Genomic DNA, 14,448 nt, shown 5'->3' with positions numbered 1-14,448 from the left:
TCCATTTCTATTTTATTAGCTATATTGATTTGGTTTAGTGAAGTTGTGTCTGTCAGCAGGTGAACACAGATTATCAGCTGAGACGACAAAGTTTAACCTCAAAGTTGTAACCTTTGACAGAGACGTCTTCAGTGATCATAGTGACACAACTTCAGAGGTGGTGTAGTCTTACACTTATCACTAAAGTTGTGTCACTATGATCACTGAAGATGTCTCTGTCAAAGGTTACAACTGTTACTTTGAGGTTAAACTTTGTCGTCTCAGCTGATAATCTGTGTTCTCTGCTGACTGACACTAGCTGTTTGTTATATTGAGCTGGTACTTAAGCTTTTTTTTTTTAACTCTGTCATTGTCTTTCTTGGTGTGACTTTAGTAAATGTTTACTTATAATTTTTCCACTTTGTGTTTAACTTCTTTCAACAGATCCTCTGGTTGTTCTTTGTTAGAATGTATTCTGTCTTTAGCTCCAGTTGTAACTGGTTCATTGAATGTAAATGTTTGTACTTATAATATATAGTTTGTCTTTAAATAAATTTACTCATGGCATAAATAAATTGTGTGATTGAATTGTTTAGAAAGAACAATTGAAACAAAGTATAGTTGAAGTTTTTATTTTGAAACACAAAAACCCCTGCATTGCACTATCTAAACACATGTTTCTCTCCAGACATTTAGTGAAAAACGCTCGAAGGGTTCTTCTTCTTCTTCTTCTTCTTCTTCTTCTTCTTCTTCTTCTTCTTCTTCTTCTTCTTCTTCTTCTTCTTCTTCTTCTTCTTCTTCTTCTTCTTCTTCTTCTTCTTCTTCTTCTTCTTCTTCTTCTTCTTCTTCTTCTTCTTCTTCTTCTTCTTCTTCTTCTTCTTCTTCTTCTTCTTCTTCTTCTTCTTCTTCTTCTTCTTCTTCTTCTTCTTCTTCTTCTTCTTCTTCTTCTTCTTCTTCTTCTTCTTCTTCTTCTTCTTCTTCTTCTTCTTCTTCAAAATATTGCAGCAAATAAAGACACACAAAACTGAAGTTCTTTTGACCTTTTATTTAACTTTACAAATGCAAACAATGGTGAAGACTAAACTAGGGAGTGAAAGGGGTTGGCCAGATCTCTTACTATTTGTAGTACAGCTTGGAGGAAACAATTGTTGCATGACTCCATCTTCATCCTGGAAGACAAAGAACAACAAGTTCAACACAAACACCACTCACGTGGTGACATGCTGCAACACAACATACTCGCATGATGGTGCACTTGTCTCTTCAAGGAGCTTCTGGTTCTTCAGCCAAGTGGAGCAGCATCAACAGATCCTGCAGAAGACACAACATAAGTCACTCTGACATGGGGACAATTTCTAAAGCAATTCAAGTTAAACATGGGAGATAAAGGGCTACAAGAGTCACTCAGCCAGGATATGAGATGTTAGCAAACATTAGCAGCTTGTTGCATGAATGAGTGGAAGCTGCTCAAGGGTATGAGACACATGGACCCTTGTTTAGTAGAACACTAATAGAGATGAATGCAAGACAATGACAGTCATAGGGCTGAGTATTCACAACAAGTCTGCAGTCAAACAAATTTGACTTTCAGATGTTAGCAAACATAAGCACTAGTACTAAAAGATGAGTCTTCTAAACATCCAGCATGTTGCATGACTCAAAGCTAATGGCTTTTTGGATTGTTGGTAACAGGAAAGACACAAGGACTATAGTAGTGAAGGGACAATGCAATTTACTCCAAATTTAGCAAGGGGATAATGGAAGACATTTAAAAATGACATCTTCAAATATTAGCATTAGCTTCTTCCAAATTAGCAGATTGTTGGTAACAGGAAAGACACAAGGACTATAGTAGTGAAGGGAAGATGCAATTTACTCCAAATTTAGCAAGGGGCTAATGGAAGACATTTAAAAATGGCATCTTCAGATATTAGCATTAGCTTCTTCCAAATTAGCAGCTTGTTGCATGAATGACTCAAAGCTAATCACCTTTTTGGATTGTGGCTAACAGGAAGGACACAAGGACTAAGTCACTCCAACTTCTGGACAATTTCTAAAGCAGTTAAAGTTACACTTGAAGCAATTTAAACCTAAATTTTGCAAGACTACATTTTAAAAAGGAAATCTTTACATGTTAGCCTACAGCATTAGCACTAATGTTCAGTGTCTTTTGGATTGTGGCCAACAGGAACGACTAAGGTAGCGAGTGAAAAATAGATTGCACACTGAATAAAGGCAAACTGCCTGACCTAAAATAAACACCAACAAGTAACTTTGTTTAAATGCCTTTGAGCAAATGTTTATTCAACACAACTGCAAACACTTTCCATGACATGTACCTGAGAGGGTTCACTTCCTGCATGACTCCTTCAAACATCAGAGTCTGAAATAAAGACAAAAAAGGTTCAAGCACATTTTGTCCAGGTCAATTAAGGTAAACAGAACATTACAATCTCTCCTCTGGCGCCATCTTGTGGTAAACAGATGAGTGATTTATCTGCTTCTGTCAGATTGTTGGCCAAGCTTCCACTGCTGCAGGAAAAGTCAGCACATGGATCAGGAATCCTGAAGAAAGACAAGTTTCAAAGAAAAATACATTGCAAGAGGAGAATGTGAAATTTAAAAAGAAAACTGAGTTTTGCAGCTCATACCTCTGGCTGCAGGGACTTGAATAGATGGATTCTCTTTAGAATCATTCTTTGGCACCTGAATGAGATCAAGAGAAAAACATGAATACAGAGGAAATGTAGCTTAACCTGTAATTAAAATTAACTTTATTAAACAGTGATTTAATGCCGTTAAGGAAATCCCAAACATTTAAGTCACTATTCAAGGCAGCAGTGGATTAACACCTGTGTGCCATGATGTGGAAAATGGTGCAGGGAGTAAGTTTAAGATGCTAAAAGCCACATTAGCTTCCATTGCTGTGAGCACATGGGAAATAGTCACCTGATGAAAGTCTCCTGCAGTGACTAAGGATGGAGCTTCTGAAACCTGTGAGAGAGTTAAAAACAAAGATAAAGGTTAGAGAACACACCGTTATGACAGCAAACGTGATTAGAACAAAACATGCAGACAATGCTGTAGTTACCTGGAGCTAGAGTTGAATGGTGGACCTTGTTTATCACGGCCTTCAGTTAGACCAGGATTCTGAAACCGAGCAAAGAGAAGACGTTAAAGACAAAGTTTAAGAATTATTACAATATAAACATTATATCATTCTCACCTGTGTGCAGTCAGTCCCTTGTTCAGGTTCACTTGAACAGGAAGTGATGCCGACTCTGGGCGGAAGCGGAATAAAAAGAACCGGAAGTGAGGAGGCTGGATTCAGGCCGTGTGTCATGGCGTCTTTCCTTCACCTGGTGAAGAATAATGATGCAAGTTAATGACAAAAAACACACGTAAACAAAAGTAATTCCACTAGTTTTCTATCTAAAGTCATTTTCTACACACCCCCTTCGTGAGTCTCGGTGTTACCGCTGGAGTTTGGACTGGTTCGTCACACTAACCAAACCTGTTAAGAGATGAACGTAATAAAAGTTAAAATGTTCCTAAAAGGTGGGATTCTTTCACAAACGTCAAGGAGACGAATTGTTCAACTTGATCCAACGGAGCCGGAACAAATCCTAGACACAAGGTTTTTGGAAAGAAAGTCACTAATTAAAGCGGAAGTTGACAAAAGTGGCAGCAAAATATGAACGGGGTTTGGTTTCTCGCACTCACCGTGCAGACATCACGCCGGGTTGATGAGCAGTATTTCAGTCGCAGAGTCTGAGAAAACACAAAACGACACGTTTAAATGTGAAGAGGATTAAAGACAAAAGGATCAGATCAGTGTTTTTACTTCACCTTCAGTTCAGGCTCAGCTGCTCAGGTGATGCTTCACTGAGGCTCAGCAGAGAATGAATGAAGCATCTGAAGGAGTTGACTTATATACACACACCACACACACACACACACACACACACACACACACACAGGTGTGGGTGGTTGGCCTAATCACCTGCTCATTTACGTCACCTGTGACACCTGGCCGCCTGGGGGGGCGTGGCCTCCGCTCCACGTGACCTCACGTGCTTCTCTTTTTAAACTAAAACCACTTCCAAACAAAAACAATATAAACTCTATTTATCACTATATTGTAAACGTGTATGTTATTGTTGAAATAGTTCATTCACTGTGTAGAAAGTGTGGCGACTCCTGCTGGTGTCTGACAGTAGTTGGGAGTAAGTTGTTGGATGGCAGGGGGCTGGGCCAGTTTGGCAATTTGATAACTGGGGACACCTGGGCCGTATTCGGGTTTGCCATATAAGCAGGTTCTCATTCATTGTGTCTCTCTCTCTTTTTCCCCTTGCAGACAGACGCCTGTCTCCCCGGGTGACGCGGCAGCCTTAATCCTTAGTTCTTTTGATTTCTTTTATGCATCATACAACATCCACACACACCATATTTACCATGCATGCACACCTTACATGACTGATCTGACTGACTTTCACACCTCGCGTTATTGTATTTCCTGATTTATCTTTATTATTGATCTAAATAAATATGTTTTGTTATTCCTTTAACGGTGCGTCTCCATTTGTTTGTCATGGCCTCGAGCCAGCTGTGACAAAAGTATCAGACTTTTTTATTCGGCTGCTTCCGAAACACAACTTTGTAAATGTGTTCAGTTTACAGTGATCTTCATGTGAGAAATGAGAAAGACACAAACACAAACTCTCATTTAAACACCAATTATACATGGTTTTTAATTCAATTTAAATAAATAAGCAGAATTGGGAAATTGTAATATTGTTAAATTACAACATAATGAAAGAAGAGCTAGTGTTTATTTCTTGATGAACTGACGAAATAAACGAGCAGGTTATGAACAAAAGAGACTGTTATTTAACTCACGTTAAGAGCGCTGTAAACATTCGTACAGGAGTGAACGTTCGTACAGTGACGGCAGTTTAAGAAGAAATGACCTTATGTACGCGACAACATTTACGTTGACACATTTTCTGTTTAAAGAACACGTAAAGTCACACGTGCAACAGTTTACCAAAAAGTCAACAGTTACGTTTGAAAAATCATATATAAAGTAACATCTTAGGCATTTCATTACAGCAAAAATAAGTTGAAATGAAAACACTCATTAATTTTGTACATTTCCCTTATACGGCCAGGAGGTGGCAGTACAGGAGGTGGGGGTCACGCGGACCCCGTGGCGTCCTGCAGCTCCTCTCTGATGTCCATGTAATGGAGGCTCTTCCCGATGTCCTGCAGGTGGACCGCCGGAGAGCCATCGTGGGTTCAAACGTCGGGAAAAGTGAGTTGTTAATGAAAACGTATGATTGCGCAGATGTAGAGACTACGTCCATACATGGGCGCGAATGCTTGGGGGCCAGAAACTGCCAGAGATGACGACTTTCTTGGAGCGTGACGATGGCCAGACGCAGGAACTCGACTCGCTCTGTGAAGACCTGGTGGAAGACGTTGTTCGTACATTCTTATTTACACACACATGTTCATTGTGTCTCAAAGACGAGGCATGAGTATGGTCATAAATACAGGATATCCCTCTGTTAGGGTCTTATTTATCTTATCTTATTAGTCTCTGGTTCCAGATGTGGGGAACGTGTCCCATCCTTAACGCCACATTGACTCATTTCAACAGTGATATTTGATCGTGTGTAGACGACTGTCGAATATGACGTCAACAAACTCATTTGTTGGGGGTTGAGGGTGCTAAAAACCATACTTCCCCTTTTAAGTCTTGAAATGTTCTTGCTATTTATATGACTTGAAGGTCAGGCTGTGACTAAAATATATATATTTTTTCGATTCCTCTCCAGGGAAAACCAAAAGACACACAACACTTGAAGTGAACTGCTCTCCCTGCAGACGCTCGACTTCATCTCCCTCCAGGGACGCTGGGAGGTTCTTTTAGTGGGGGTCAGCACTTCCCTTGTCCCAGTCTCCCTCCCATATTTGTCTGTTTATATTTGTTCAATATGTTTTAACTTTGTTCTTGATTGTTCATTCATCCCAGTGCCCAGTGTTAGGACTCCATGTTTGTATTTCTATTGCAGGAGTAGGGTTCTCAGTATGTTTTTCTAATACTTTTTTATCCTAATGGCATCTAATGGGACCAGTAAGTTCCTAATGGGGTTCTGGCGGCCCCGCAATGAATTACAGTTGATAGTTTTAATCCAGGAGCTACTAAGCTTGTTAAATGTTTATTGGACATTACTGGATACAGACCAATACGTGTAAATTGTAGAACTGCAATCTGGTCATTAAAATAATTACAAATGGGATTCAGGCCGTGTGTCATGGCGTCTTTCCTTCACCTGGTGAAGAATAATGATGTCAGTTAATGACAAAAAAAACACACGTAAACAAAAGTAATTCCACTAGTTTTCTATCTAAAGTCATTTTCTACACACCTCCTTCGTGAGTCTCGGTGTTACCGCTGGAGTTTGGACTGGTTCGTCACGCTAACCGAACCTGGGATAGAAAAAAAAATGGGATTTATTTCTCAGTCCAACATTGGGTTCCTAAATTGGCCCTCAGGTATCAAAACTTTGAGAACCCCTGTCGTAGACCCTTAATGCAATGTAATGCACATCTTAAACGTGGTAAAAAAAATAGAACTTTGCTGTGTTATTGTGTTCATCTAAGATACTTCAGTTGTTGTGCAGCCTATATGAGACGATCGTGAGAATGTACAGATTGGGCCGACACAGGAAGTGTTGAGGTCGGCCTAAGCTGCCTCACCCCAATTTAACAAGCTCAGTCAGAACAACAACAAAGGGAGATTTACACAGAAATGTATACAATGTGCATGACCTTATTCTACTGTCACTCTAACAGTGGTAATCAATATTAATCAAGGCTAGACTAGAAGTAAACAGACAAAGTAACTGTGTCAGCATTTAGATAAAGAAACCACAATCATGGTGTGAGTTCATCAGGCAAATGTCTGGATGTGACTATGGCCGTGTTTACGTGAGACCTTTAAAAATATCATGTAAACGTGGCCTATATAATAGAAGTCATAGCATATAATAGACTACAGTATAGTATAGTAGACTACGGTATAGTATAATAGACTACAGTATAGTATAATAGACTACGGTATAGTATAGTAGACCACGGTATAGTATAATAGACTACAGTATAGTATAGTATAATAGACTACAGTATAGTAAAATAGACTACAGTATAGTATAGTAAAATAGACTACAGTATAGTATAGTATAATAGACTACAGTATAGTATAGTATAATAGACTACAGTATAGTATAATAGACTACAGTATAGTATGGTAGACTACGGTATAGTATAGTATATGTGGTACACCTTAATGTGAGTTAGTCACCTTTTGTTTCATACCGTCCAGGTCTGTAGTTTACATGAGTGTTTAATATTACATATTATTCTATTAGTGCCTGCAGTAACCAGCTCAATGTCAATTTAATTTCGGTAATATTTTATTAATTATTGCGGAAGATAAACCGCTGGGGGACCAAGGAAAATGAGGCGGAACCAAAGTATGGGTACCTGATCACCCCGGAGCTCAAAGGTGAGGGACCCCTCCCTCTGCCCTCAGATCTCTGTTTTCCCAGGTCGGTACTCGGTGAAAGTTTAAAAATGGGTCCTCCTATACTGTATGTAACTGTATGTTATATCTGTGAGAGGTCCGAAGTCGGATTCTCGAGGTGAAAAACCGGGTTTTAGAGCCACGTTTCTAATCGCGTTAGAGAAAAAAAAAGGGGAAACGACGCGAGCGACCGTTTGTGTGTCTGTGTGTGTGTGTGTGTGTAAGACTAAGTAAATCAGTAAAAAAAAAAAAAAATTATTGCACATTTAAAAAACAACATAATCTGACCAAAGTGCTGTACCGACAACACAAACGCAAATAAAAACAACTATTAAAACTTAAATCAAATATATGCTAAGATAATTAGCTGCTGCTGCTGATGGTTGATCTGTGACTGCTGCAACCCTGGAGACACGCAAGGCATCTCGGGAAATGTTGTCCGCAGTCATAGTAGCAAACAGTGGTCGATGGGCGAGACAAGGAAGACGGAGGTTTGATGACTCAAGTCAATCACAGTGACCACAGTGATACCGGATGATAAGATAAGATAAGAAGTCCTTTATTCGTCCCGCAGTGGGGAAATTTACAGTGTTACAGCAGCAAGACAGTAAGGATAAGGATAATAAATAATAAACATGCATTACCAAAAAGAAATAGAATATATAAAGTACAATATATAAAGATATTAACACTGACTATAAAAATAGGTTTAAAAATAGAATGTACATTACAACCGGTCTGCAGAATATACACAGTATGCACATGGTATTTATAGTGTAAGGAAACAAGGCTGAGCTATTAAATAAGGATAATAAATAAGGATAAGGATATTGCACTGATGAGAAAACTACAGTATAAAAAATTTGACAGTATGAAAAACGACAATATATTGCACTTCTAAAAAAAATTTACATTATGAAAAAATATATACAGTATATTACACCAATGAGAGTTAACAGTATATTGCACATGGAGAGTGGAGTGTGTGTGTGTGTGTGTGTGTGTGTGTGTGTGTGTGTGTGTGTGTGTGTGTGTGTGTGTGTGTGTGTGTGTGTGTGTGTGTGTGTGTGGGGGGTCTACTTAGAGCAGTACTTGTTGTACAGTCTAACAGCTGCAGGGAGGAACGACCTGCGATAACGCTCCTTCAGACATTTTGGATGTTTTAGTCTGTGACTGAAGGAGCTGCCCAGTGCTGCGATGGTGTTCTGCAGGGGGTGGGAGAGATTGTCCATCAGAGATGATAGCTTGGTAGCCATTCTCCTCTCTCCCACCACCTCCACTGGTTCCAGGGGACATCCAAGGACAGAGCTGGCTTTCTTAATCAGCCTGTCCAGCCTCTTCCTGTCTGCGGCTGTGATGCCACTGCCCCAGCAGACCACTGCGTAAAAAATGGCTGATGCCACTACTGAGTCGTAGAAGGTCTTCAGGAGTTCTCCCTGAACTCCAAAAGACCTTAGTTTCCTCAACAGGTAGAGTCTGCTCTGACCCTTCCTGTAGAGCGCAGCAGCATGATCAGACCAGTCCAGTTTATTGTTAAGGTGAACACCCAGGTATTTGTAAGATGTCACCATCTCTATGTCCTTTTCCTGGATGCACACCGGCGATGGAGGAGAGTGTCGTCTTCTGCGGAAATCCACCACCAGCTCCTTAGTTTTCCCCGCGTTGAGCTGGAGGCGGTTCCGCAGGGACCAGTCCACAAAATCCTGAACAAGTTCTCTGTACTCTCTGTCGTCATCGTCTGTGATGAGGCCGACAATGGCAGAGTCGTCAGAGAACTTCTGCAGGTGACAGGAGGGGGAGCTGTAGGAGAAGTCTGCAGTGTACAGGGTGAAGAGGAACGGAGCCAGAACTGTTCCCTGTGGGGCCCCTGTACTGCAGACAGCCATGTCCGACACACAATCCCGAGTCCTCACATACTGGGGTCGATCAGTCAAATAATCCACAATCCAGGATGTGAGGTGAGGATCAACTCCTGCATGCTCCAGCTTGTCCTTCAGAAATGCTGGCTGGATGGTGTTGAAAGCACTGGAGAAATCAAAAAAAATGATCCTCACAGTGCTCCCCGACTTCTCCAGGTGAGAAAGAGCTCTGTCCTGCAGGTAGATGACAGCGTCATCCACCCCGATGCTGGGCTGGTAGGCGAACTGCAGTGGGTCCATCGCTGGTCTCACCACAGGGCGCAGATGAGACAGCACCAGACGCTCCAGGATCTTCATCAGGTGGGATGTTAGTGCCACCGGCCTGTAACTGTTAAAGTCTTTGGGGTGCGGTGTTTTTGGCACTGGTACCACACAGGACGTCTTCCATAAGTGTGGTACTCTCCCCAGTTTCAGGCTCATGTTGAAGATGGTCCCCATTATCCCACACAGCTGAACTGCACAGGATTTGAGGAGCCTGGAGCTGATGCCATCAGGACCTGCAGCCTTCTTCGCCTTGATCTTTTTGAGCTCTTTTCTCACCTGGTTAGGTGTGAAGGACAGATTGGAGCAGGGGGGTTGTGTGTTGTTGAACGAGCTTGGAGATGAAGGGAGGGGGGTGGAGGTCGGGCAGTTTACTGGTGATCCAGATGAAAGAGGTTCCAGCAGGGCTGTCGGGGGAGAGGTGGGGGCCTGATCAAACCTATTGAAGAATAAGTTCAAGTCGTTAGCCCACCTCTGGTCCCCTACAGTCTGGGAGTCCAGCTTGTTTTGGCCGGAGATGGTTTTCAGGCCTCTCCAGACTCCACTGACATCTCTCTGCCGCAGCTGCTCCTCCATCTTCTTCCTGTAGCTGTCCTTCCCCTCCCTGATCTTTCTCCTCAGCTCCCTCTGAACAGTCTTCAGCTCCTCCTTGTTTCCTGACCTTGTTTCCTGACCTAAAAACAAGGAGGTAATGTAAGGTAATTACACCTTCAGAGTAAAAGAAAATACCACAGTCGGTAAAACTGATAGGATTATATTGTATTGTTAATTAACCAGACAATTATACATAGTTTTTTTTGTGTGTTTTTTTTTGTCTGAGAATTGTCAAATAATAGTGAAATTATTTCAATGTCGGGACTGCTTCCATATATGTATATATATATATATATATATATATATATATATTTGAACGATGTTTATACTGCATAGTATTATGGGAGCTGTAGGATTCAGTGTGTTTGAGGCACAACACAACTCTGTTGTCAGCTCACTGAACTCCTTTTTACAGCCTTAGGCAGCTCCATTCAAGGGAATGAGATCAAATAAGACGAGATAAGATTTTATTGATCCCCCACAGCAGCACAAAGGGAAGCAGTACTTTCAGTAATGAAAGGTAAATAAAAAATAGAAATAAGACCAGGAACAAAGTGAAATCAAAATACAGGATAAATAAATGAGGCAACAATGTACAATGCTAGAAAAAGTGACAGCATATGTAGTAACAGACAGCACAGCAAGTGATTAATTGCTCTTAAAAACCTGTGTTAAAATAGGTCTATGCTGCTTTAAGGCGTGCGTTGACCATAAACTACATTTCCCACAATGCACGGCGATTGCGTTACCCGCAAAGTGACGGCATCCCTTTTGACATGTTCATTGTACTTTGTAATAAAATGCGTTGCCTTTATTTTGACATGTTCCGCTACTACACGGTGTTTCCGGTTTAGTTTGATCTCATTTTCTTAGCTTTACTCGCTGTTAGATGTTCTTCTAGTCTGTGATTGGTCACTTTCTACCTGGGGCGTTTTTTTTTGTTTATAAATACCCCCTGTTTACGCCCGCCTCCAGTCTTCTGGAGGTCTGCTAGCTGTCTCCACGTTGGCATCGACATATGAGCAGCTGTTAGCAGCGAATGTCATCTCTGCCAGCGACTTTAAACGAATTTGCAGACCGTCGTCATCGTGTGGCTCCGACTTCAGCAGCAGCAGCAGAGCAGCAGCATGAACAGCGGAGGAACTAAGGTTAAATCGTTTTCTGTCCTTAGCACGAGGCTCCAGGTGGCTAGTTAGCATGCTATTAGCTTATTAGCTTCACGTCGCTCCCCATATACGCAGTGAAAAAACACCAGATAAAACGATGTAATTGAACGAATCATTAAAAATAACAGTGTGGCCGCGGGTCCTTAAAAAGTCGTCAATCTGTGTTCCTAAAAATAAGGCCTTAAATATGTGTGTGTCTTGGCTAAAGCGTCTACAGGTGGCGGTTAGCATTGATTAACCACTCGACAACATGGAAAAGTGCAAGTTTAATCACAAATGGCTTAAAAATAATGAGTATTGTTGGTTGAGGTCGGTGCCTTGCAGCGCGTATGAAGCTAGCTGCATCATATGTCGTAAAAATGTTCCCCTTTTGATATGTATTTCCATTGTAAGTTTAGTCTTTCGTTTAGAGGTGGTATTAAAAAGGCTTACATTTAACTTGTTTATACCTGTAGACACCCGGATTTTAAATGACTGAAATGTCATTTTTAAAATTTGTCAAAACATAAACATTTTTAATCTATGTTTTTAGATTAGATTAAGATTAAATTAAGAACCCTTTAAGTCCCGCAAGGGGAAATTCAATTCTAACCCTAACCACTAGGCCACAGCTGCCCTATATATATACACATATATATATGTATATATATATATGTATATATATATATATATACACATATATATATATACATATATATATGTGTATATATATATGTGTATGTATATATATATATATATATATATATATATATATGTATATATGTGTATGTATATGTGTATGTATATATATATGTATATATATATATATATACTTTTGCAACAAAACAAGAGCTGAACGTCAGAGATAAAACAATAAAATATCCAAATTAAAGTGTTAAAATGGGCCGTTTAATGTAAAATCTAAATAATGTGATTCATTATTTTCAAAGTGTGCCTCTAAACTATGACACAGTAGATGTAGACAAACTGATGTAGCGAGTCTGTTCTGATCTTTTGTACTTGACTTCTGAAAGAGCACAAGTTAAACCATGTCCTGTCTTCTCATCTGCAGAAACTGGAGACGTCCATCATCTTCTCCATGACGTCGGCTGCTTCTTCCACCGCTCTGAGACAATGAGTATTCACGTCCATTTATATTGTGTTTAGTCTGCTCCATGAGCGTGGAGATGTAGCCAAACAGTGGAGAAGAAACTCTGTTCTTCCTCGCTTCCCTACATCTCCATAAACTAATGCACATGTTTACTGTTGTGTGATTTGTTTATCTAAATAAAGCTAAAAAGTTAATGACAAACATTTTGTGCTAAAAGTCCATTTCTATTTTATTAGCTATATTGATTTGGTTTAGTGAAGTTGTGTCTGTCAGCAGGTGAACACAGATTATCAGCTGAGACGACAAAGTTTAACCACAACAGTTAACTTTGACAGAGACGTCTTCAGTGATCATAGTGACACAACTTCAGAGGTGGTGTAGTCTTACACTTATCACTAAAGTTGTGTCACTATGATCACTGAAGACGTCTCTGTCAAAGTTAACTGTTGTGGTTTCTTTGTCGTCTCAGCTGATAATCTGTGTTCTCTGCTGACTGACACTAGCTGTTTGTTATATTGAGCTGGTACTTAAGCTTTTTTTTTTAACTCTGTCATTGTCTTTCTTTAGTAAATGTTTACTTTATAATTTTTCCACTTTGTGTTTAACTTCTTTCAACAGATCCTCTGGTTGTTCTTTGTTAGAATGTATTCTGTTTAGCTCCAGTTGTAACTGGTTCATTGAATGTAAATGTTTGTACTTATAATATATAGTTTGTCTTTAAATAAATTTACTCATAAAGAAAATTGTGTGATTGAATTGTTTAGAAAAACAATTGAAACAAAGTATAGTTGAAGTTTTTATTTTGAAACACAAAAACCCCTGCATTGCACTATCTAAACACATGTTTCTCTCCAGACATTTAGTGAAAAACGCTCGAAGGGTTCTTCTTCTTCTTCTTCTTCTTCTTCTTCTTCTTCTTCTTCTTCTTCTTCTTCTTCTTCTTCTTCTTCTTCTTCTTCTTCTTCTTCTTCTTCTTCTTCTTCTTCTTCTTCTTCTTCTTCTTCTTCTTCTTCTTCTTCTTCTTCTTCTTCTTCTTCTTCTTCTTCTTCTTCTTCTTCTTCTTCTTCTTCTTCTTCTTCTTCTTCTTCTTCTTCTTCTTCTTCTTCTTCTTCTTCTTCTTCTTCTTCTTCTTCTTCTTCTTCTTCTTCTTCTTCTTCTTCTTCTTCTTCTTCTTCTTCTTCTTCTTCTTCTTCTTCTTCTTCTTCTTCTTCTTCTTCTTCTTCTTCTTCTTCTTCTTCTTCTTCTTCTTCTTCTTCAAAATATTGCAGCAAATAAAGACACACAAAACTGAAGTTCTTTTGACCTTTTATTTAACTTTACAAATGCAAACAATGGTGAAGACTAACTAAACTAGGGAGTGAAAGGGGTTGGCCAGATCTCTTACTATTTGTAGTACAGCTTGGAGGAAACAATTGGTGCATGACTCCATCTTCATCCTGGAACACAAAGAACAAGTTCAACACAAACACCACTAACGTGGTGACATGCTGCAACACAACATACTCGCATGATGGTGCACTTGTCTCTTCAAGGAGCTTCTGGTTCTTCAGCCAAGTGGAGCAGCATCAACAGATCCTGCAGAAGACACAACATAAGTCACTCTGACATGGGGACAATTTCTAAAGCAATTCAAGTTAAACATGGGAGATAAAGGGCTACAAGAGTCACTCAGCCAGGATATGAGATGTTAGCAGCAAACATCAGCAGCTTGTTGCATGAATGAGTGGAAGCTGCTCAAGGGTATGAGACACATGGACCCTTGTTTAGTAGAACACTAATAGAGATGAATGACAGTCATAGGGCTGAGTATTCACAACAAGTCTGCAGTCAAACAAATTTGACTTTCTT

The 14,448-nt window shown here is 39.9% G+C and overlaps 1 protein-coding gene across 1 annotated transcript; it reads left to right on the top strand.

Annotated features, from left to right (window-relative positions):
- Nucleotides 1-8,990: 8,990 nt before the first annotated feature.
- Nucleotides 8,991-12,627, top strand: LOC310938018 (uncharacterized protein; the record flags this gene model as incomplete). The annotated part of the gene is made up of 5 exons (XM_083902409.1): nt 8,991-9,528; nt 9,646-9,789; nt 9,898-10,032; nt 11,421-11,492; nt 12,562-12,627. The coding sequence occupies exons 1-5, from the start codon at nt 9,079-9,081 to the stop codon at nt 12,625-12,627; spliced, it is 867 nt and encodes a 288-aa protein (XP_083758535.1). The 5' UTR covers nt 8,991-9,078.
- Between the last annotated feature and the right edge of the window lie 1,821 nt (nt 12,628-14,448).

Source organism: Microchirus variegatus, assembly GCF_963457635.1.
Source record: "Microchirus variegatus genome assembly, chromosome: 16".
NCBI classification, from domain to species: Eukaryota; Metazoa; Chordata; class Actinopteri; order Pleuronectiformes; family Soleidae; genus Microchirus; species Microchirus variegatus.
The sequence above is the reverse complement of the archived record's forward strand: the minus strand, read 5'-3'. Positions and strand labels throughout refer to the sequence as shown.